The sequence below is a fragment of the Schistocerca gregaria genome, chromosome 3, assembly GCF_023897955.1.
Source record: "Schistocerca gregaria isolate iqSchGreg1 chromosome 3, iqSchGreg1.2, whole genome shotgun sequence".
Lineage (NCBI taxonomy): Eukaryota > Metazoa > Arthropoda > Insecta > Orthoptera > Acrididae > Schistocerca > Schistocerca gregaria.
The window spans coordinates 860637346-860663605 of NC_064922.1; the positions used below are offsets into that span (position 1 = coordinate 860637346).

Genomic DNA, 26260 nt, shown 5'->3' on the forward strand with positions numbered 1-26260 from the left:
TCTCCTGAGCGAGGACACATGGAATTCTTTGCACCTGATATCCAGCACAGTAGCCAGTCAGTTGTGGTTGGGTCGCCATGTACCCTGTTGCTTGTAACCCCCTGACTACACAGGAATTGCTTTGCTGATGCCTGTGCCGTTGACTCCACACATATGCCAAGGAGAAGATGCTCGTCACCCTGGGGCATCGGGACTCCCGCCAATGGCCGTAGTGCCAGGTGGCCTTTGTTGCGGCTGGGTGGCGCCCATGGGGAGGGTCCATGGTCAGAGTGGGTGGCGTCAGGGCAGACGACACACATCATGAACCATAGTACGTCATCTCTTGCTGGTGGTCAAACAGAAGCAGTCTCTAAACAGTCTACTTCTAACTTCAGTGCTAAGAAATATGACCCCAAATCATTCCCTCCCTGGCCACACCATGGGAGGAATGCCAGGCTAAGGATGGGAGTGAAGCTTATTCACCCCGGTACCTCGTATGTATGAGAGTTGGTGGTGAAACTTTCTTGTCAATGGAACCTCAGTTTTTTTGTGGAGCATTTAGAGGACGAGTTTGATGAGGTGGAGGGCTTGTCCAAAATTAAATCAGGGTTGGTCTTGATCAAAACAGCATCCTCTGCCCAGTCACGGGCACTACTCGCCTATGACAAGCTGGGGGATGTTTCTGTTTACATCATGCCTCGTAAGAGCTTAAATATGGTCCAGGGTATTATATTTCCCAGGGACCTTCTTTTGCAGTCAGATGACGAGCTGCACACGAATTAAGAGCACCGAGGTGTCCATTTCATCTGGCATATCCACTGAGGTCCGAGGGATAATCAGGTTGCCACCGGTGTCTTCATCTTGGTGTTCGAAGGTGAGACATTACCCCGCCACCCATCTATGTCAACTGCGCAGTGCACCATTTGCCTTGTTTGCCAGACTGCAGGATTCTACACAAAGAAAGAAAAATAATGGAATACAAACCCTAGACTGACTGACCTACACTGAGGCTAAGATAAAATATAATAGCCTACTTTCTGCGCATATGAAGTCAATATAAGGCACCACTATGACAACAGTTCTACCATCTTATGTTCCGCTGCATACATTTGGCTCTCAGAGTTGTCATACTCCATCTGCTGCTCCCTTGATGCTAGGTGGCACTTCCCTACCTGTTGCTACTGCACAGCCTACTTCAATAGCAACCCCCCCCCCCCTCCCCCAACCATCGGGGACGTCAGTCCCCACTTCTCAGCTCGGAGAAGTGTAAGTCTTCTTCAGTTGTTCTAGCCAAGAGGGGATACCTTGGGCCACTCCCTTCCCAGTTTCCTACCAGTGGCAGAACTGACACCTGCCAATGGCTGAAGCAACCACAGGTAGCGGGTTGTAGGGCTCCATGGTCCTCCTCAGTCCCTGAGACTGAATCAGTGAAGCCCTCGCTGCCGGACAAACCTAAGGAGCAGCGAGAGAAACCTAAAAAGAAAAAGACCCCCAAGAACCAAGGCATTTGCAGTGGCACCCTCTCTCTATTTTTAGTGGCTATTAACAGTCAGCAGCAGCTGTAGGGATGATGGTCTCACCTTCTCTAGATGTGGATGACTTATGTATTTTGTACTGTACCTCCAGTCCTGGTGTTGCTGAGTGGTGCCTACAAGGACCCATTCAAAAGGCGGAGTCATGGACTCCAGCCCACGGCTTCCAGTTTTTAGTCGCAAAATCACGTGTCATGCATTTCGGTCGGGATCACACCATTCATCCAGAACCAGAACTTTACCTCAATGATGGTCCACTCACTGTAGTGGAGAGATATCGATTCTTAGGACTGGTATTTGATGCCCGATTGACTTGGCTACCTCACCTTCGTCAGCTTAAGCAGAAAAGCTGGTAGCATCTCAATGTCCTCTGCTGCCTGAGCAACACCAACTGGGGTGCAGATTGCTCTACACTGGTGCAACTCTACAGAGCCCTTGTTCTATCCCGCCTTGACCATGGGAGTCTGGTTTACCGTTCGGCGGCGCCTTCAGTGTTGCATTTACTCGACCCAGTGCACCACTGTGGCTGTCACCTAGCGACAGGAGCTTTTAGAGCGAGTATGGTGACCAGTGTCCTGGTGAAGGAGAGTCCTTCCATTGCAGATCTGACGTGCACAATTGCTCACCAGTTATGTTGCACACATTCGTAGTTCTCCTGAGCATCCAAATTACTGTCATCTTTTCCCACAACCTGCAGTTCATCTCTCACATCAGCGGCCCAGCTAAGGGCTTAAGATTGTGGTTTGCATCCGGTCCCTTCTGTCTGAACTGGAGTCCTTCCTGTTACCACCTCCCCTCGTGGTCCATTCACGCACACCTCCATGGTGTACACCAAGGCCACAGATTCTTCTTGACCTTTCACATAGCCGTAAGGACTCTGTTAATCCTGCAGCTCTCTGCTATCACTTCCTCTTGATTCTCGATATGTACCAGAGCCATGAAGTGTTTTACACCAATGGCACAATGGCTGGTGGTCATTTAGGCTTTGCATATGTTCATGGAGGACATATTGAACAGCACTTCTTGCCAGTTGGCTGCAGTGTTTTCACTGCAGAGCTGGTGGCCATATCTCGTGCTCTTGAGCACATCCGCTCTTGCCTTGGCGAGTCATTTCTTCTGTGTACTGACTCCTTGAGCAGCCTACAAGCTATCACCCAGTGCTACCCTTGCCATCCTGTGGTAGTGTGCATTCATGAGTCCATCTCTGCCCTGGAATGGTCCCTTTGTTCAGTGATGCTTGTGTGGACCCCAGGACGTGTTGGAATCCGAGGCAACGAACCTGCCAACAGACTGGCCAAACTGGCTATGCGGAAACTGCTTCTGGAGATGGGCATCTGTGAAACTGATGTGCGTTCTGTCTTATGCCACAGGTTTTTCCGGCTTTTTGAGATGGTGTGGCATAACAGTATGCACAACAAACTGTGTGTCATTAAGGAGACTATGAATGTGTGGAAGTCTTCCATGCGGCCCTCTCATACGGAATCAGTTGTTCTCTGCAGGCTCTGCATTGGCCATATGTGGCTAACGCACGGTTACATCCTCTGTCACGAGGACCCACCTCGGTGTTGCTGTGGTTCACAAATGACAGTCATCCACCTCTTGCTGGACTGCCCACTTTTAGCCGCTCTGTGGCAGACTTTTAACTTTCCCAGCACTCTGCCTTCGGTGTTGGGTAACAAAGCTTCAACAGCAGTTTTAGTTTTAAATTTTATTCATGAGGGTAAGTTTTCTCATTTGATCTAAGTTTTAGTGCACATCCTTTGTCCCTCTGTGTCCACCACGCTTGTGCTTTTAGAGTGGGGTTTTTAATGTGTTGCAGAGTGGCTGGCTTCTCCTTTTTATTCTCATGGTCAGCCAGTCATGGTAATCTGCTCTCTTGTTTTGATCTCTTCTGCATTTTTCTTGCATCTTTCTTGTCCAATTTTGTCAATTTTAGTGTTTTTTGCCCTTCTGTCATTCTTGTGGTTTTCTCCTTTCTACCAGCTGTTTTTTGTATGTCTTTACTCCCACCCTTGTGGAATTATTTTAATTCGAACGATGGACCGATGACCTTGCAGTTTGGTCCCTCCCCCCTCTTTTAAACCAACCAACCAACCAACCAAAGGACTTGCGTGCTAGGCCAGCAGTCTTCACCACCTCGACCAGCTGCAGACATGAGCCACAATTTGCAGACAAATGCACCCTGCGCGCTTCATAGCCACAGGCAAGGCTGCCTGCACATCTCAGATGACCCCCGGCAGACATACCAAGAGCACTTTGGCTTTTGATCACTTCTGTGACCACAATTGTAGAAATCCAGGCAGGAGTAACAATAATATTATGAAAAGGGTAGATTGCTACTCACCATACAGAGGAGATGTTGAGTCATTGACAGGCACTATTAAAAGACTGCTATACATTTTAGCTTCTTCTGAAGTAGAAAACAAATACATTCACGCAAGCACAGTACACACGTGCACATGCCCACTGTCTCTGGCCACTGCTGCCAGAATTAGTTGTAACTGCACCTGACGGGGGCAGCAACTGGTAGTTTGGTAAGGAGGTGGTCTGAGGTGGGGAAAGAAGGGCATAGTGGGTTGGGTGGGTAAAGGGTGTAGTGCTACTTGTGGGAGTATACAGGGATGTTGTGAGGACACGGTAGGCCTGATAGGTGCAATCAGGAGGATTGAGAGGAGGGTTGGGGAAGGAGAGCAGAAAAGGAAAGAGGTAGAGAAGAGGAAAATTATTAGCAGGTTCATAGGTGGAATGGAAGGCTTTTTACTGCTGCAGTGGGAGTAGGGTAAGGGATAGGTGAGTGAAGGACAGGGACTAGTGAAGGCTGAGGCCAGGGGGTTACAGGAATGCAGGATATATTGCAGGGAGAGTTCCTATCTGCACAATTCAGAAAAGTTCAGATGAAGGCTGTGAAGCAGTCGTTGAAGTGGAGTGTGTTGTGTTGGGCAGTGTTTTTGTCAATTGGGTGATCCAGCTGTTTCTCAGTCTCAGTTTGTTGGTGGCCATTCATACAGACAGGTAGCTTGTTAGTCATCAAGCAAATGTAGAAAGCAACTCAATTGTAGCATCTTAGTTTGTAGATCACACGACTGCTTTCATGGGTAGCCCTACCGTTGATGGGATAGGAGATGCATCTCAAGTCAACACATTTATGGCAGATTCCCAGTTCTCCCATAATCCAACACCTCACACGGACTGAATCTTAGTCTGTGTCATTTACTGGATTGCACGGAGTCTTGAGGAGCACATCCAATATTGCATGCATTGTCCTTGTATATCCACCATCTTTATAGATTGCCTCCAGGATTTATTGGTATTCTTTTGAGGATTTTAGGAAGTCCGAGGCCTGACAGCTGTACCTTCTACCTCCTCACAGAGTATCTTCTAGGATGATGGTTTTGCTTGCTTAATAGTGAGGTTTTATTTGGCAAAGATCCTGCAATATTTTGCCCATTGTCCTTTCCTTCTTGCAAAATGCACAGTCTTCTTACTTGCTTCTTTTGCAATTCCAGCTTACTGTTCCACCAGGGTACATTCCTTTTTGTGCACTTGTTGGTGGTTGGGCAGTTTGTTAAGTATAAGGTTACGATGACTGATGTCACTTCATCAGCTATTTCCTCCAAATCTACTGGATTTCTCATTGATGTCTTAACTACAGATAAGCACATGTTTGGGTCTTTCCTATATGAGTCCCACTCTGTTTTCCTAAAGTTCCTATAGGCTGTGGTCTGTTCAACACCCATTTTAACTGCAAACTTAATATTCAAGAGGTCACATGAGCATGGCTTTACTACTACATACCATTGTTTGATGTAGCCACCAATTCAGATGTACACAAAAGTTACGTCAATTACTTCTTCCTTTCTTGTATTCCTGAAGTTAGATTCACTACCCTGTTCAAGATCCCCATATTGCTCTACAATAGGCGTTCAAGTAGGTATTCATCTCTGCTGTTGGTGTCACTGGTTCCCTATGCTAGGTTGTGGGGATTTGTATCACAACCAACCAACAGTTGGTCCTTCAGCTACAAGCAACTGTCTACCAGTCTCCTCACTTCCTGGGAACATGAGGAAGGTTGGTGAGGCCAATATGAATTCCCTCATGCTTTTTTTCACACGCTGTTTCCTTCTGATGGTGACTAAGACCCTGAAACAGAACTCTGCAATCAGTGTGAATGAAATTCCATTCTTAATGTAAATGCATAATCTGCATTTTTTAGATTTCTAGCATAAATCAGCTTTCCTCTAGTTGCTCTGAGGCCTGATATGCCCCCTTTATATAAATATGTTTCCTGAATATAGGCCACATCCACCTCTTGCCTTCTCAGAAGACTCAGTATGGCAATTGCCCCCTTGCTGTGTTGCAGGTTTATCTGCAACAGTTCCAGCCACAGGCTTGCCACCATTGTTGCTTCTGAAATCCCTAATTAACCTGATAGTGACCTGTGAGAACCCTAAATAAAGTTTTCAGTCTTGCTTTCATATTGCCTTCAGGTACTCATCATTGACTTCCAGCTCAAGGGTTTGATCATCAGATGCAACCTTCAGGTTAATTGTTGTCCAGTCATCTCTTAAAATGTTCTGGTAATTTCTTGAACAGGGCCTTTAGAGGAACATCGTTAAGAAATTTCAGAGCCCTTATTGTCATATTTGCGGTCTTTGAGTTTCACTGTTGTCTTGATCAGCAGCCTTGTAGTCTCCCATGGAGATATCATGAGCACCAGCTTCTATAGTGAACCTACTGTTCCCATCCTCTCATAGACAAAGAGTAGAGCACTTTTATCCCTGTAGACCCTCCTGAATTGGGGACTTTCTGCTGTGAGTTGATGTTCACAAGTGGATATCTGTTATAGGCCTTTTTACCTTGTCTTGTGAGTAGGATTGGTCTGTTTACCCCTTCACTTTGAGAGAGTCTTGTTTTGGAGATCCTGGGTTCAAGATCTTTTAATGCCCTCCATTTATTTTTAGGAAACCATTATTTGCCTTCCTTTTTCTTCTTGTTGTCTAAGAAGTTTCCTCCTCTGAGTCCCATACAAAGATTTGATCTTGATCTGATGCAGCTTCCCAGTAACATTTTCCACTACTTGGGCTGGTCTGTCATACGATGGAAACAGTTTCCGTCGGTTTCAAACCTAATGTTTGGATATTTGAGGTATCATCAAATCCCTCAGTTTTTAAGTTGGTTCCTCTGCTCTCCATCCCCCCCCCCCCCCCCCCCCCCCCCCCCCCCCCATGAGAACTGGGGCTATACTAGATTGACAACTCAAAACAAATGTAGCAATATGTGATGATTTCAACATTGACTTGCTGGACAGAGAGGAACTCAACACAAAAACATTCTTAAACCTACTCAGATCACTAAGTCTGTATTGTACTAACAATAGCCCACCACTTGGAAATGCCAGTCTGGACAATATTATAGTTAATTTTTCAAGAGACTTATATACTGTATTGCAGATGAATGTTCTGCAGATCACGATCCTCTACTCCTAACATACCAGTATACACAGTCAGATAAGAATTATAAGGTTGCAAATAAGAAGCCAAGCATGAAATGGGGTAGAGGTCAGAAAGAGGAATATGTTCAGTTATTCACAGACTCCCTCAGAAAAGTAAACTGGGACTGTGTTTATGAACATGACACAGATCAATCGACTGTTTGAACTCTATTTAATATTTTCCTTAAGACATATAATGACTTATGGTGCTCCTGTTCACCAATGAAAAGAAACAGTACTAAACCAAATAGAAAAGGTAAAAAGCTTAAATGCTACACTGATGACCTTGCTAGTATCTGGGAAAAGATGCTTTCACTGTATGAAACCGGTAAAAACAATGGCAAATGTGGGACAGAACAAAATGATACTTATTATAAAGACTATCTGAAATGTAAAAGAAGTTACAAAGCCAACCTTAAACTTGCCAAACAAGCTGCTTATGAAAATTAAATAGAAGGAGCCCCAAACAAATGCAAGGCTGCTTGGGATATCATACGAGAAAACAAGAACGTACTTCTACCCAAACACAGGATGTTCTACGTGAGCCAGAAGAGCTCAATGAACATTTTACAACTACAGTAAATGAATTACAATCAAAAATTAAACAGTCAGACGTAGAAGCAATTTATATACTTGCTGAACAGCTACCTAAAGGGCATGAATTTCGCTAGGACCCTGTCACACCCACAGATGTAAAAAATATTGTTAGAAAATTTTCAAACTCGAAAAGGGTGGACTACTACTGGCTATCTAACTACACAATAAAAAGGACAATACACTTCATTTGCAATCCACTTGCTTTTATTATGAATAAATGCCTAGAAATGGGAGCTTTTGCTGATCAGCTCTAATTTCCAACGTTATACCTAAATACAAAAAGGTGGGAAAACACCTCCCTGAAAACTATAGACCATTGTCTATTGTACGAATCTTTTCCAAAATATTTGAAGCAGTTTTCCACAAACAGCTAAGCAACTATTTTGAAAAGTATGCCCTCCTCTGTAATAGACAGCTTGTTTTTCGACAAAGTAAAAATATCACCTCCGCAGTCCTTGAAATAGTTAATCAGACATTAACTGCATTTGAAAATAAACGAACAGTCTCACTTGAACATTGTGATCTGAGTAAGGCATTTGATTGTATCCACATTGACATCCTACTAGCCAAACTAAAGTATTATGGTATAAGTAATGCAGAGTTAGAAATAATCAACTCTTATCTAAATAACAGGAGACAATTTGTGTCACTTCAAAATAGACACTCCTCTATGAATAATGTCACATCTGGAATACTTTAGGGCTCTGTTCTTGGTCCTTTCTTCTTCATTGTTCCAATTAATGATGTGCCATCTTATGTTGGGTCTGAGTCAGTTATCTGCTATGCAGATGATACAACCTTAATCAGCACAGATCGAGATTTATCAAAGCTACGCCAGAAATCACAGGACACTTTTATCTTAACGCTAAACTGATTCTCGGCTAACAAACTTTTATGTAATGCAGTGAAAAATCAGCATCTATAGTTGGGACTGGCTAACAAGGTAGAACCAAAATCTGTAAAACTGCTTGGAATACATGTTGATTCCAAGTGGCAACCCCACATCAACCAGCTCTGCAAAAAGATATCAAGGGTGTCATATCTCATCTGGTAACTGTCTGATCTAGTGAGTAATAAATATCCCAGAACAGCTTACCTTAAACTTTTTAGTCTGGTATATCTTATGGGTTGTTACTATGGGGCCACTCATGTCATGTCGTGTCAGTGGTGTATTACTGATGCACAAAAAGGTTCTACGAATAATGTGCAAGGTTGGTCGAAGAGAACACTGTCGTCCCTTATTCATCAAAATGAAAATAATGACAGTGATAAATCTTTATATTTATGCATCACTGTTGTTGTTGTTGTTGTTGTTGTTGTTGTGGTCTTCAGTCCTGAGACTGGTTTGATGCAGCACTCCATGCTACTTTCCTGTGCAAGCTTCTTCATCTCCCAGTACCTACTGCATCCTACATCCTTCTGAATCTGCTTAGTGTATTCATCTCTTGGTCTCCCTCTACGATTTTAACCCTCCAATACTAAATTGGTGATCCCTCGATGTCTCAGAACATGTCCTACCAACCGATCCCTTCTTCTAGTCAAGTTGTGCCACAAGCTCCTCTTCTCCCCAATTCTATTCAATATCTCCTCATTAGTTATGTGATCTATGCATCTAATCTTCAGCATTCTTCTGTAGCACCAAATTTCGAAAGCTTCTATTCTCTTCTTCTCTAAACTATTTATCGTCCACATTTCACTTCCGTACATGGCTACACTCCATACAAATACTTTCAGAAATGAGTTCCTGACACTTAAATCAATACTCAATGTTACAAAATTTCTCTTCTTCAGAAACGCTTATCTTGCAATTGCCAGTCTACATTTTATATCCTCTCTACTTCAACCATCATCAGTTATTTTGCTCCCCAAATAGCAAAACTCATCTACTACTTTAAGTGTCTCATTTCCTAATCTAGTTCCCTCAACATCACCCGATTTAATTCGACTATTTCTTCTCCATGAATTTTAATACCTACTCCGAACTTTTCTTTTGTTTCCTTAATTGCTTGCTCAATACACAGGTTGAATAACATTGGGAATAGGCTACAACCCTGTCTCACTCCCTTCCCAACCACTGCTTCCCTTTCATACCCCTCGACTCTTATAACTGCCATCTCCTTTCTGTGCAAATTGTAAGTAGCCTTTTGCTCCCTGTATTTTACCCCTGCCACATTCAGAATTTGAAAGAGAGCATTCCAATCAACATTGTCAAAAGCTTTCTCTAAGTCTACAAATGCTAGAAACATAGGTTTGCCTTTCCTTAATCTTTCTTCTAAGATAAGTTGTAGGGTCAGTATTGCCTCACGTGTTCCAACGTTTCTACGGAATCCAAACTGATCTTCCCCGAGGCTGGCTTCTATCAGTTTTTCCATTTGTCTGTAAAGATTTTGTGTTAGTATTTTGCAGCCGTGGCTTATTAAACTGATAGTTTGGTAATTTTCACATCTATCAACACCCGCCTTCTTCGGGATTGGAATTATTATATTCTTCCTGAAGTCTGAGGTTATTTTGCCTGTCTCATACATCTTGCTCACCAGATGGCAGAATTTTGTCAGGACTGGCTCTCCCAAGGCTGTCAGTAGTTCTAATTGAATGTTGTCTACTCCGGGGGCCTTGTTTTGACTCAGGTCTTTCAGTGCTTTGTCAAAATCTTCACGCAGTATCATATCTCCCATTTCAACTTCATCTACATCCTCTTCCATTTCCATAATATTATCCTCAAGTACATCGCCCTTGTATAGACCCTCTATATACTCCTTCCACCTTTCTGCTTTATCTTCTTTGCTTAGAACTGGGTTTCCATCACAGCTCTTGATATTCATGCAAGTGTGTCTCTTTTCCCCAAAGGTCTCTTTAATTTTCTTGTAGGCAGTATCTATCTTACCCCTAGTGAGATAAGCCTCTACATCCTTACTTTTGTCCTGTAGCCATCCCTGCTTAGCCATTTTGCACTTTCTTCATTTACTGCATTTTTATATTTTCTCGTTTCATCAATTAAATTCAATATTTCTTCTTTTACCCATGGATTTTTACTAGCCCTCGTCTTTTTACCTATTTGATCCTCTGCTGTCTTCACTATTTCATCCCTCAAAGCTACCCAATCTTATTCTACTGTATTTCTTTCCTCCATTCCTGTCAATTGTTCCCTTATGCTCTCCCTGAAACTCTGTACAACTTCTGGTTTAGTCAAGTTTATCCAGGTCCCATCTCCTTAAATTCCCACCTTTTTGCAGTTTCTTCAGTTTTAATCTACAGTTCATAACCAATAGATTGTGGTCAGAGTCCAGATCTGCCCCTGGAAATGTCTTACAATTTAAAACCTTGTTCCTAAATCTCTGTCTTACCATTATATAATCTATCTGAAACCTGTCGGTATCTCCCAGCTTCTTCCATGTATACAACCTTCTTTTATGATTCTTGAACCAAGTGTTAGCTATGATTAAGTTGTGCTCTGTGCAAAATTCTACCAGGCGGCTTCCTCTTTCATTTCTTAGCCCCAATCCATATTCACCTACTACGTTTCCTTCTCTCCCTTTTCCTACTACCGAATTCCAGTCACCCATCACAATTAAATTTTCGTCTCCCTTCACTATCTGAATAATTTCTTTTATTTCATCATACATTTCATCAATTTCTTCATCATCAGCAGAGCTAGTTGGCATATAAACTTGTACTACTGTAGTAGGCGTGGGCTTCGTGTCTATCTTGGCCACAATAATGCGTTCACTATGCTGTTTGTAGTAACTTACCTGCACTCCTCTTTTCCTGACCAAAAGTCTTGTTCCTCCTGCCACCGAACTTCACTAATTCCCACTATATCTAACTTTAACCTATCCATTTCCCTTTTTAAATTTTCTAACCTACCTGCCCGATTAAGGGATCTCACAAAACTACATCTAACTTTAAGCTATCCATGTTCCTTTTTAAATTTTCTACCTTACCTACCCAATTAAGGGCTCTGACAATCCACGCAACGATCCATAGAATGCCAGTTTTCTTTCTCCTGATAATGACGTCCTCTTGAGTAGTTCCTGCCCGGAGATCTGAATGGGGGACTATGTTACCTAAGGAATATTTTACCCAAGATGACGCCATCATCATTTAATCATACAGTAAAGCTGCATGCCCTATGGAAAAAGTACAGTTGTAGTTTCCCCTTGCTTTCAGCTGTTCGCAGTACCAACACAGCAAGGCCGTTTTGGGTAGTGTTACAAGGCCAGATCAGTCAATCATCCAGACTGTTACCCCTGCAACTACTGAAAAGGCTGCTCCGCCTCTTCAGGAACCACAAGTTTGTCTAGCCTCTCAACAGATACCCCTCCATTGTGGTTGCACCTACAGTACGTCTATCTGTATCGCTGAGGCACGCAAGCCTCCCCACCAACGGCAAAGTCCATGGTTCATGGGGGGGAGTGTTAAAAGAATGGTAACAAAATCCCCAAACAAAATAGTCATCAGAGGCTCCATTTTGTGATTACAATACATGAAAGATTTACTAGCTCAAAATAGTTCAGCATTCAACATGACAATACACAAATTAACACACATGATACCAAGAATAATAATTCATACTCTGTCCATCCTCAGATCCTTAATACAAGCAAAAAAAATTTAGATTCCTGCTATGGAGCGCATCCAGACTTCTCGAAATATGAAGTCCCTTCAGAAGTATTGTAGCAATGATTCACCACCCAGAATCAATCACCTATATGACTGAATCGCATATGTTACCATAGGCAGGTCTGCCTACTTCCAGCACTCGACGTTGTGTTCAGAATCGCTCCCTTGAGCTTTTCACTCAAGAAGTCTCGCTCTCCACCGGACTTCAGCAGTGTTCCATCACTGTCCTACTCTCATTGGCTAAAGGCCATCCCCACCAAACATACATCATCCTTAAACTCTACAGGTATGATTTGATTCAAGTTGACCACTTGCCAGACTAAACTAATATATGAAAATAATATTTAAATAAAGAAATGTCACAAACATTCAGTTACACTCAGATCATTCACAATGCTAACAGATAAAGGATTGTTCGTAAATAAATAAGCTAGTATTCTTGCACAAGTGGGCTCAAGTGACAACAGATTGTCATTAAATATTATTTAAACAGTTATTTGTACCTTCCTGATAGAGGTGTCCTCTGCTCCATTTTTCAATTGTGATGTTAGGAGCTTTGAGGGATAATAGTTATAGTGCAGTGCTGTCATCTGAGATACCATTTGCTGCAATCACATGAAGTATTTAAAAGTTGCTAATTCAGAGGTTCATTGTGTAAATCTTCATTCTCTGTAAAATATTAACTTCTGTAGTTCTAAAAGTATTGAAATACTGTTGTCATTGGACGTGCTTCATTTATCTGAGATTGTGAATGTATTCGGATTTGCATCATTATTTGATGTGAGCTATGTCAAATCTCAAAGAGCTGTAACTTGGCCATCCTTAAGAGTGTCTGGCACTCCAGCATTTCCAGGAGCATATTCTGCACAAAGGCAATGCAAGCATAAGTGGTCCAGATTCCCAGCTCTCGGATTTACCCGTTTCCAGCGATGCACTTGTCTCTGCACCTGAGATCACCTGGGGTGGAAATGGTCGACTAGCCAGGCTGGCTGCAGCGTGCCCTGTACCCTGGTGGACCTGCTACTGTTCAGCTGTGCAACAAATTCATCTTTCCTCAATACCAGGCCTAGGTTCATGAATATCTCGCCCACATACTCATAATGTTACAATCTCTTGGGCTCACTGCATGATTTTTGCACCCGAAATTTCCCTCCAATTCTAAATGAGTAATCTTTGATGTCTCAGAATATATTATATTTCCCGATCCCTTCTTTGAATAGAGTTACACCATAAATTTCTTTTCTCACCAATTCTATTCAGTACCTCCTCGTTGGTTACATGATCTACCCATCTAATCATCAGCATAATTCTGTAGCACCACATTTCAAAAGCTTCTATTCTCTTGTTGTCTGAACTGTTTATCATACATGTTTCACTTCCATACAAAGCTACACCCCAGACAAATGCCTCGAGAAAAGACTTCATAACACTTAAATGTACATTCAGTGTTAACAGATTTCTCTTATGGGTTAGTAGGAATGTTCTAGGAATGTGCAGTTCATCCATAAAGTAGACTGCACTTGTAGACCCATTCTTGAGTATCAGTAGAGTGTTTGAGATCCCCAGCAGGTCAATTAAAGGAAGACGTCAAAGCAATTGAGAATCATGTTGCTAGTTTTATTACTGGTAGGTTCAGTCAATGTGCAAGTATTATGGGGATGCTCCACGAACTCCATTGGCAATCCCTGGAGGGAAAACAATGTTCTTCTCATGAAACACCATTGAGAAAGTTTAGACAACTTGCATTTATGGCTGGCTGCAAATGGATTCTATTGCCACCAGCGCATATCTCAAGAAAGGACTGTGAAGACAAGGTAAGAGAAAGTAGGGCTTGTACGGAGGGATATAAATAAACAGTTGTTTTTGCCTCGCTCAGTTTTCGAGTGTAACAGATACCATCCACCGTGCACTGTTTGATGGGTTGCAGAGCAGGTATGTAGGCATAGAAGTGCAGTGCGGTCCATTGTCTTTAACTATTATTCAGGCCAAACCCTGGTAGGATTCTTGTGAGGTCTCACATAGTTGCTTCTGTGGTGGTACATCGCATGCGCGAAACATGAGGATAATTAGAAGTGCATTGACCACCACCAACCTCATATATTTACAAAAGGGTCCTGTGATATCTACATGAGTGCATTCATGATAGAGCAAAAGTTTGAGATGGAGCTGGCTGCTGCTCAGCCCATTGTTTGCATGTGCAGATCACATGTTCACTCTATGACTCTATGCCTGGATGGCAGACAAAACAATAAGCGAAGACCTTCATGCAGGTCATTTCACAGTGTGGAAGAACTAATATGTTGGCACTTTGTGCAGGATGAATGACTACTCGGAGTTTATCTGTTTCAATCCTAAGTAGTAGTGTTCCGTTGATTACCCGTAGCTAGTGGCAATGAAGACAATAGTTTCGAAGGGGTAATTTTGTTCCAGCCGACATGTTTTCAGGTCATCTGTTTTGTGCAGAATCAATGACCTTCTAGAGTATACAGAGTGGTTATATTCAGGCATATGACAGAAAAGATCATTTGAAGCAAAAATGTCAAGTAAATGTGGGCTCTAAAATGTATACCTTTACATCTGTGAGAACTTTTTTATATTCGGCACTGGGAAACAAATCTCGTTTACAGCAAGCTATTTGCCTTCCATATTTTAAGGGGAGTTGCATGTACCAAAAACAAGAAAAAAATGTCTTTTAAAGATAGATTCCAAAATGCATATCTTAGGAGTTATTAGCAGTTGTTCAGTAGAAGAGATGCATTTCACATTAGTGAGGGCGAACAAGTGCTCATAGCTCTTGAGGTATACGCTTCAAAGCCCATGTTTACTGGGCATTTTTTTCTTGTTTTGGTTCATACTACCACTTGGAAACCAAAGTGCTTGCAATAGCAGAGATTTGTTTCACAGTATCAAAGATGAAAGAGAGCTCATAGCTTTTAAGGTGTGCATTTTAGAGCAACCCATGTTTATTAGCCTTTTTTTGCATTGAACTGTTGTGCCTACCATATCCATGAATATTGACTATTCCTCTTGGGACAACCTGTATTATTTCTGGGTGGCACTTGCTACACTTTGTGCCATCATCGGGAGCCTATCTATCACTTGTATTTGTACATCCAACAGGTAACAGGCAACTTTGTTTTCACAGATTACTGGGTCTGGGTCCAGGGGAGATGCAATAACACACCTGCATTTGCATGTAGCACATGGATCTGTAATGAATTTAATAACAGTATACACTTAAGAAGAGAGTCCACCACTGAAGTTTTTCAATGTCTACATCTGTACGCTGCAAACCACCTGCATGCCAGAGGGTACATCCCATTTTTTCAGTTATTAGGGTTTCTTCGCGTTCCACTCACAAAAGGAACACAGGAAGAAAGATTATTTGAATGCCTCTGTGCATGCAGTGATTGTTCTATTCTTATCCTCATGATCCCTATGTAAGCAATATATAGGGGTTGTAATATATTCCTAGAGTTATCATATAAATCAAACAAACCTGTGACCATTCGTGTTACTCTTCTCTGTATACATTCAACATCACCTGTTAGTCCTATTTGGTACGGGCCCCACACACTTGAATGATATTCTCAAACCTGTCACATGAGTGATTTGAAAGCAATCTTCTTTGTATACTAATTGCGCTTCCCCAGTATTCCACCAATAAATGAAAATCTACCACCTGCTTTTCCCACAACTGAGCATATGTGACCATTTCATTTCATATCCCTACAAAGTATTGCACCCAGGTATTTGTATGACTTGACCAATTCCAATAGTGACTCACTGATGCTCTAGTCATAGGATACTACATTTTTTTCATTTTATGAAGTGCAAAATTTTACATTTCTGGACACTTAAAGCAAGTCACTAGTCTTTGCACCACTTTGAAATCTTGTCAAGATCTGACTGAATATTTGTGCAGCTTCTTTCAGACAGTACTTTCTCATAGATAACTGTATCGTCTGCAAAGCCATTAACATACAACATGAACATTGAGGGTCCCAGTGTCCCAACACACTTCCCTGGGGTAGATCTGAAGTTACTTCTACATCTGATGACGCTCTATCCAAGATAACATCCTTTGTCCTCCATACCAAAAAGTCCTCAGTCGAGCCACAAATTTCACTTGATACCCCATATGATTGTCCTTTGGCAATAAGCATAGGCGTGATACTGAGTCAAATGCTTTTCGGAAATCAAGAAGTACTGCATCTACCTGACTGCCCCGATTTCCAAGTTTTCAGTGTGTTGTGTGAAAAAAACTTGGGGTGGGTTTCACATGATCGAGATTTTTTGAATCCATACTATTTGGCATTGAGGAGGTCATTCTGTTCAAGATATCTTATTACATTTGAGCTCAGAATACATTCTAAGATTCTACAACAAATCTATGTCAAGGATATTGGATGATAGTTTTGTGGATCACTTCTACTACCCTTCTCGTAGACAGGTGTGACCTGTGCTTTTTTTCCAAGAACTGGGCATGGTTTTTTGTATGAGGGATCTGTGATGTTATAGTTAGAAGAGAGACTAACTCAACTGCAAATTCAGTATAGAATCTGATAGGGATTCCATTGGGCCCTGGAGCTTTGTTCAAGTTTAAATATTTCAGCTGTTTCTCAACACCACTAACACTAATTTCATTCATTTTTCAGTGGTATGAGGATTAAATTGTAGCAATTCGCCTGGGTTTTCCTCTGTATAGGAACATTTGAAAATAGAGTCAAGCATTTCAGCATTTGCTTTGCTAACCTCAATTTCAGTTCCTATCTCATTCACTATGAACAGGACACTAACTTTGGTGGCACTAACAGCCTTTACATATGGACAGAATTCCCTTGGGTTCTGTGAAAGATCATTTGACAATATTCTGCTACAGTAGTCATTGAAGGCATCACACATTGCTCTCTTGGCAGCCCAACACATTTCATTCAGCAGCTCTCTATCTACAGTTCAAAATTTATTTTATACACATTATGTAGTAATCACTGTTTCCTTAGAAATTTCTTCATGGTGAGTTATACTATGGAGAGCCCCTCCCCCTATGAATTGTTCTACTGTGTCCATATCTATCCAGTGCAAGGTCAACAACTATTCTTTTAAACTTGAGCCATAGTTCCTGTACTTGATCCTGACCTGTGCTGAAAGTTTTAAGTTTCTCATTGAAGTATGACACCACTGATTTTTTAAATTTAGTTTACAAAAAAATATATTTTCTGCTTGTTTTAGTTGTCCTTTATACTTTGGTTATCATTGTTGCCACAACCATTCTTGGTCACTGATACCACCTTCAGTGTGGACATCCCCAATATGGGTCAGGTCTATTTGTTGCCATTAGATACAATATGTTTCCATCATGAGTGGGGTTCCTAACTATCTATTCTAGGTAGTTTTCAGAAAATGCATTTAGTACTGTTTCACAGGATGTCTTATCGTGCCCACCACTAACAAAAGTGTAATTTTCCCAATTAAGTGTTGGATTATTGAAGTACCCACTAATATTACAATATAATTGGGGAACATACATACAAGTGAACTGAGATTTTCTTTAAAGTTTTCGGTTACACCAGGAGATGAGTCTGGCTGGCAATTGAGGGGTCCAATTATTATTTTCTGCCCACCCCTGTTATTGAGTCTTGTCCAAACAATCTCACATGCAGCTTCAATTTCTATCTCAGTGGATTTGAGTTTCTTGTCTACCGTGATGAATACACCACCTCTATTTCCCATCTGCATAGCCTTTTGATGTACACTCAAATTTCCCCCAAAAACCTCGCTGCTATCAATTTCAGGTTTCAACAAGCTTTCTGTACCGTGTATTATGTGAGCTTCACTGCTTTTGAGGAGTGCTTCAAACTCTGGAACATTGTTGCAAATGCTTCGGCAGTTAACTATTAGGACTTAAATACTCTCACTTGTGGAAAGCATTTCTTTCAATCTTACGCTGACAGTTCTGGGGCTCCTACAGCCATCATTATCTGGATGGGGTGGAGAGTTGCCTAATCTAAAAAAAACCTTGTGTGCACCTCCACACTGTCAGCTACCTGAGTAGCAGCCTCTGGTGTGTAGTGCACACCTGACCCATTTGGGGGCCCTATAGTTCTCAACTCTGTGCCACAAGTCCAGGAAGTCACAGCGTAGCCTCTCACAGAATGTTCAAAGTCTCTGTTCAGCCCTTCCGCTCAACTTGGAACCAAAGGGTCACCAAACTCCATGCACAAAGTTGGTCTTCTCAAACCTTCTGTGCCAGTCACTGGAATGACCCAAGTATGAGCTCGGAGCCCTGATGGCAGGCATCACTTGGGCCAACATATGCTATAATCTGCAGTTGGTTCAACCCTGTTCCCTCAGTGTATGCTGGAATAGCCTCTTCAACATGTTGAATGAGACACCCCCCCCCCCCCCCCCTCCCCGCCGAGATACACACTGAGTGCCCCCTGTGAGCCCGGGGGTTAGAATAGGCTTGAGGTATTCCTACCTGTTGTAAGAGGTGACTAAAAGGAGTCTCACACCTTCTGGCCTTTATGTGATGGTCCCCAGTAGGGTTTGACCATTTTTCAAAATTTTCCCAAAGACTGAGCCAATTGGGGAAGGGCGCCTTACGTGGTGCGTAGTGTCCATTGGGGATTGAGATCTTTAGCCCACTTTCTCGTCATGGCATTGCTGTCCCGCTCATCCTCCATCTCCTGAGCAAGGACACATGGAATTCTTTGCACCTGATATCCAGCACAGTAGCCAGTCAGTTGTGGTTGGGTCGCCATGTACCCTGTTGGTTGTAACCCCCTGACTACACAGGGATTGCTTTGCTGATGCCTGCGCTGTTAACTTCCCACGCATGCCAAGGAGTAGATGCCCATCACCCTGGGGCATTGGGACTCCTGGCAATGGCCATCCTGCCAGGTGGCCTTTGCTTCAGCTGGGTGGCACCTGTGGGAAGGGCCTCTGGTCAGAGTGGGTGGCATCAGGGTGGATGACGCATGATGAAGTGTACCGCATCATCATGCCATATCAGTCTCTAAGCGTTCCAAGTCTCAGTGCAATGCAAGGAAGTATGATCCTAAATTGTCCCCCCCCCCCACCCACCCAGCCACACCATGGGAGAAACGCCAGGCTACGGATGGCAACGAACTTTATTCACCCCGGCACCTCATATGTACGAGAGCTGATGGGGACTTCTTTGTCCCGGTGAAGCCTCAGTTTTTTTGTAGAGCATTTAGAGGACAGGTTTGGGGGGGTGGAGGGCTTGTCCAAAATGCAGTCAGGGTCAGTCTTGATAAAAACAGCATCCTCTGCCCAGTCACGGGCATTACTCACTTGTGACAAGCTGGGGGATGTTTCCGTTACCATCATTCCTCATAAGAGCTTTAATGTGGTCCAAGGTATTATATTCCACAGGTAGATCTTTAGCCCACTTTCTGTCGTGGCATTGCAGTCCCGCTCATCCTCCATCTTCTGATGATAAACTGCACGCCAACTTAGAGCGATGGGGAGTTCATTTCACCCGGCATGTCCATCGGGGTCCAAGGGATAATCAGGATGCCACCGGTGCCTTCATCTTGGCCTTTGAGGGTCACACATTACCCAAGAAAGTCAGGGTAATGGTCTACCACTGTGATATCAAGCCATATATCCCTCCCCCAATGCGGTGCTTTAAGTGCTGGAAGTTTGGCCATATGTCTTCCCGCTGTACTTCCAGCATCACATGTCGAGATTGTGGATGTCCATCCCATCACAACACTCCATGTGTCCCACCTCCCATCTGTGTGAACTGCGAAGAGCATCACTCCCCTTGTTAACCAGACTGTAGGATTTTACAGCGAGAAAGGAAAATCATGGAATACAAGACCCTGGACCGACTGACCTCCACTGAGGCCAAGAGCAAGTTTGAGCGCCTACATCCTGTAGCTATGACCTCCTCTTATGCCGCTGCTGCAAGAACAGTTGTAGCCCCATCAGTTCCACGAGTTCCAGTCGGCTCTCAGAGCCAGAAGACGACACCTGCCCTCTTTATGGTGGGGGATACTTCCCACCCTGTTGCTCCTGCATCGCCTACCTTAGGAACACTGTGCCCCACAACCATCGCGGACACCAGTCCCCACTTCTCAGCCAGAGAAGCGTAAGTCTCCTTCAGCTCCTCTCACTAGGAAGGGGTTGCTTGGGTCACTCCCTTCCCAGGCTTCTGCTAGTGGGAAAGATGACACCCGCCAGTGGCTGAAGTGCCCAAAAGCAGCTGGTCGTAGGGCTTCATGATCATCCTCAGTCCCAGAGACTGGATCAGTAAAGCCCTCCCAGCCAGAGAAACCCAAGGATCAACAAGAGAAATCCAGAAAGAAGAGCCCCAAGACCAAGGGAATTGTGGTTGCACCCACACCACCGCTGCCTACAAGCTCTGCGCCTGATGATGAGATGAAGATTCTGGCATTTGCTGAGGACCTAGATCTCGCCAGACCCTCAGACACAATGGATATAGCCTGTTCAAGAAATAAGTCGATGGCAGCAGGTGACCCTGAGGTGTAGACGACCTCCTTGAGTGTTTCTTGCCTTCCCAGTCTCACAATCACGCCATCCTCCAGTGGAATTGCAACGGTTTTTTCCACTACCTGGCTGAACTATGGCCACTGTTAAGCATTACACTTGTTTTGTCCATTGCCCTCCAGGAAACCTGGTTCCCAGCAATGCGGATGCCTGACCTTTGTTACTATAGGGGATGTTACAAGAACCGTAGTGAATGTAATAGTGTCAGGTGGAGTTAGTGTTTATGTCCTGAACTCGGTATTTAGTGAACCTGTACCTCTTCAAACCACAGCTTGAGTTTGTCTTGATCAAAATCACTACACCATATGATGCTTACCTCCCTTTGGTGGTACATGTTTGGCTACCACGGACCACTAGTCATTGTGGCACTACTTCCTCTTTCTGTGCTGCTAACCTACACTTCGACTGTCTATTTCTTCCTCTCACTTTCCATCAGATGGTCCTTTTGGTGCAGAGCCTGCTTAGACTTGGTTCACAATTTTGGTCTTGATTTCCAGTTTCACTCCTGGTGCTATCTTCACTTTTCATTAATGATTATATAGTCCCAATTATTGGGTTTGACCTTCCATCTTTTCCAAGTTTTCAAAAGTGCCTGTCATGCAGGGAAGGTCACCCACTGTGCTGCGTGCTCTGCCTCATGCCCTTGCAACCTGGCACCCTCCCTCCATGCTGTCGTAGTACACCCAAGACCCACTACGATAGCCATGCCATTGTGGAGGTGGTCGTCAAGTATCTGCATGGTGGTAGCCCCCTGACCACAAAGGGATTGCACTGTCGGTGCCTGCACTGCACGCTTCCCATGTATGCCATGGAGTATGTGCCTGTCATGACTAGGGCAAGGGGACTCCCATCTATGGATTACTTGCTTGGTAACCATTGCTGACGCTAGGTAGCACCCCTGGGGAGAGCACCTATTTGGAGTGGGTGGCACCATGGCACATGAAGTGACTTAAACTTTCTCCCATTTGTGGCCACACAGCCCCAGCAGTCTTTACGAATGGAAAAGCCTTATATGGTGCAAAGAAATAAAATCCCAACACGTTCCCTTCCCTTTGGAGGAACGTAGGACTAGACAACAAGGAGAAAATTATTCACCCCTAATACCTGGTCTGTACCAGGACTGACAGGTACACCTTCTTGGCTACAAAGCTTTTATTTTTTGTCAAAGGCACTGAAGACAAATACCAGGAAGTTGCAGCCATCTCTGAGATGAAAAGCAGTTCCCTCCTGATTAAAATGTCAGTTCCTGCCCAGCCACTGGTACTGCTCTCTTGTGAAAAGTAGGATGACATTCCTGTCACTGTCTCTTCGCAGAAGAATCTCAGTATGGTCCAGAGTGTCATCTTTCATCGTGATCTTCTTTTGCAATCTGACGATGAGCTGCGGGCTAACTTAGAGCAACGGATGTGCACTTCATCTGTCTTGTCCACAGGGGACCAGGAGAAAACGGAGTTGCTGCCGGGGGCTTCATCTTGGCTTTCAAGGGTGATACATTGCATGAGGAGATCAGGTTGATGGTCTACCTGTGTGACATGAAATCCTACGTTTCTCCTCCTATAAGATGCTTTAATTGTGTGAAGTTCAGACATATGTCTTCCCATTGCACCGCTACCCCTGTCTGCAGGGATTGTGCACACCCATTGCATGTAAATGTATTCAACCACCAAGACTCATGGATTTCTGTCACCATCGACTGCCCAGTTACATCCAGAGCTTTACTTAGACAATCAATTACTTTTTGTAGTTGAGATGCACCGCTTTTTTTCGGACTAATCTTTGATTCCTAGCTGACATGGTTTCCCATCATCACCAACTTAAACCGAGTGAGGTGGGGCAGTGGTTAGCACATTGGACTCACATTCTGGAGGATGACCATTCAAACCTGCATCCGGCCATCCAGATTTAGATTTTCTGTGATTTCTCTAAATTGCTCCACGCAAATGCTGGGATGGTTTCCTTGTAAAGGGCATAGCCGGCTTTCCTTCCCATCCTTGACACAATCCAAGCTTGTGCTCCATATCTAATGACCTCAAAGTTGATGGGACATTAAACCCAATCTTCCTTTTTGACAATTTAAATGAAAGTGTTGGTGACACCTCAATACACTTCATTGGCTCAGTAACACTAGATGGGGTGCAGATCCTGGAGGAATACACAATAGGTTGTTTAGAAGTGCATGGGTTTCTGCAAAATAACACAGGCCCCGTGGTGCATCGGGCAGCATCAGTCACCAGAACGTGCTGTTTTCTAAGTGTAAAGATTGGTTAAATGCCCTGATGCATTGTAGTGACCATACAAAGTGCATGACCTTTTTATGTAATTTATTCAATGAATATGTGAATTCAGCTGTCAGAGGGAGAAATTTAGAACAATAGCTTATTTTACCAAGAGAAGACAGCAGCTCTTTTAAATTCCATGGTTGTGGCAGGTTTCAATAACCGAATCATGTTGCATCTTTGGCTTGATGCCTTCTGTCAAAAGGATATGGCCCAAATATTCAACTTCTGCCTGGAAAATTTTTGATAGTTACAAATTGCGTTTGAAACCTTCATATTGCATTTTTATTAAGAGAAACCTGAGGTTTTTAAAGGTGTTCCAGCTGTGAAGCACCTGTTATGATCATAACGTTGAGATAATTTGCATAGGAAGGAATTTCCCTAGCTGCTGTAAGTATTGGTGAAAAATCATCTACATCTAAGCTCTGCAAACCACTGTGAGGTGCATGGAACGGGGTACATCCCATTGTACCAGTCATTAGGGTTTCTTCCTGTTCCATTCACGTATGGGGTGATGGAAGAATTATTGTTTGAATGTCTTTGTGCAGGCAGTAATTATTCTAATCTTATCCTCATGATCGCTATATGAGCGATATGTATGGGGTTGTAGTATATTCATAGAGTAATCACTTAAAGTCAGTTCTTGGAACTTTATTAATAGACTTTCTTGGAATAGTTTACATCTATCTTCAAGAGTCTTCCAGTTCCTTCAGTATTTCTGTGACAGTCTCCCATGGAGTAAACAAACCTGTATATGTTCAGAATCCCCTGTTAGTCCTATTTGGTACAGGTCTCACACATGTCGCACAAGTGATTTGTAAGCAATCTCTTTTGTAGACTGACAGCACTTCTCCTGTAATCTATGAATAAATGAAAGTCTACCACCTGACTTACCACCTATGACTGAACCTATGTGATCATTCCATTTCATATGCCTACAAAGTGTTACATCCAGGTATTTGTATGAGTTGGCTTATTCCATTTGTGGAAAATCCTGGGTGGAATAATGACAGTACTATGAAAAGGATAGATTGCTACTCACCATATAGTGAGATGTCTAGTCACAGACAGGCACAACAAGAATACTGCTAAACAAGTAAGCTTTCAGCACAAGGCCTTCTTCAGAATTTGACAACATAACAGTCTTTTTGTTGCGCCTGTCTGCAATTCAACATCTCCACTATATGCTAAGTTTCTCATTGAGATATGACACTGATGATTTTTTATTTAATTTACTGAACATAATCATGTTAAACAAGTCCATATTTTTTTTAGTCTTTTATGTCAGCATTTTAAATATCTCTCTCTCTCTATCTCTCTCTCTCTCTCTCTCTCTGATAGGATGGAAAGTAGAGGATGGGGGGGGGGGGGGGGGGGGGGGGGACAGAGCAGTCACTCCTCTGATTCTCATGGTAGGTCAGTATTCCTAGAGATGCAACCACGTCACCTGTTTTTCACATTTCAAATAGTCTGTTGCTATTCAAAATCTCACCAAATGTGTTCTGTTATGCAGTTCTAATGGTGAAAACTATCAAAGCTGTTGACGCTTGTTCCAAAATTTGTGCTTTGTACAGACTGAAAGTGATGAGTGAAGGTGCTGTGCATCTGAAATGTTTTCATAAAATCCATAAATTACTATAGTTTTAGAATATTATACAAATCATTGTTTCGGGTTTCTCATTATGGTCTGTTGAGTGAATGCTTTATTACAAGGACATCCCCTGTCCTTACAAGGCAGCCATAATACATTATGTGAATGTTGTAAAGTAGTCTCGTATATTTTACCATTTCTGTTTTGGTGATCTGTTGACTGCAGTTACAAGCTGTATCTTTTCTTGCAGCATAATCTTTGTTGTGATAATTGTCATTCACATGTTGCTATGGCATTAAACCTGATGAAGTATGATGGTAGTGAAAAATGGAATATGGTCAAACTAGCTTTCTATATTCTTTTTAAAGGTCATTATGTAAGGTGAGTGTATCTCATTTAAGGTTTTTGGCTAAGTAATGATGGAATAAAATGTAGTCTAACTCATATACATTTCAGTTTTGCAGCTTGGTTGAAGACATGGTCACCCTTCATCATCATTGTTACTGTTGTTAGCGTGGTATATATTTTTACAAGGAATCTGTGAACTCTATTTGCATGAGCCAGACAGATGTGGACAGAACCTTTATGAAGAAAATGCACATGTTGCTGCATGTTTCTTGAGACAAAAACCTGTTCAAACTGAATGTGTCTTCCTGACATAAGTGTGCATACTTTGTATGTAAGTGACTGAAGAAAACATTCCAGAAGATTTAATGTGACACGATTGTGGAAAAGAAATGTGTGAAATATGTTAAGTGATAAAAAACTAATTTCCTAATGTATTCTCATTTTCACAAACTGACCAAACGATATAGTGGAAAAGGAGATGATGTTAAAAGTTTTGAAATATAACTGCAAATATTTCATTTCACTGTTCAGAACTGAAAGAATAGCTTCATTATAGTTTGTCTACTTTTCTGTATTTTAATGTTACATCAGTATCAGTATCATGATCATTAAGAAAAGAGCTCTTTCTAAAGCGAAAAAGAATGAATAAATTTTCCATGCAACAGCATTTTCTATGCATGAGTAAAGTAAACTGTAAGAAATGTGAACTAGATGGTTTAGTACTTAGTTCCCTCCAAGTTGAAAACTTCATCAGTGATCCGTCTCTCACTACTTTTTGGCCCTGAATTTTTCTTGTTGAATAAAAATTCTCCTGTTTGACTTTCCTATCAGATACTGATTTCTTAGCAGAAAGACACTCACACATGTCTGTCTGTCTTTCTGCATGTCACATCATCAACCTCCCATCCCTCCCCTCCCCCCCCCCCCCCCCCCACACACTCACACGTGCGCGCGCACACACACACACACACACACACACACACACACACACACACACACACACACTTTCTCTCCCCATTCACCCATCTGAACTTAAGATAAAAGTAATAACTGTGGAAGAAACTGTTACTGAAATAATTTTCTCATTTATTGATTGATTGTGTTGACTGTAATCCTTTTGTCTTCTAGCCAATAGTTGTTTATCATTACTATTTTCATGTTTTCTGTGATTTTAAAAACATACTTAATATGAGTTTACAATAATAAACAGCATATGTATAATAAAATATGACTAATATTAAACTGTCTCTTCTTTGTAAGATAATTAGCTGGTAGCTGCTTCCCTTCT

General features: G+C 42.5%; 1 protein-coding gene across 2 annotated transcripts in view; it reads left to right on the forward strand.

The window, feature by feature from the left end:
- LOC126354867 (transmembrane protein 222) overlaps positions 1-26001 on the forward strand; it is a 28281-nt gene extending 2280 nt beyond the window's left edge. For both annotated transcript variants that reach the window (XM_050004860.1, XM_050004861.1), the window contains 2 exons: positions 24875-25005; positions 25081-26001. In XM_050004860.1, the coding sequence (XP_049860817.1) occupies positions 24875-25005; positions 25081-25168 (219 nt within the window). In that variant the 3' untranslated portion in view covers positions 25169-26001. The remainder of the gene's footprint in view (positions 1-24874; positions 25006-25080) is intronic.
- The last annotated feature ends 259 nt before the right edge of the window (positions 26002-26260 follow it).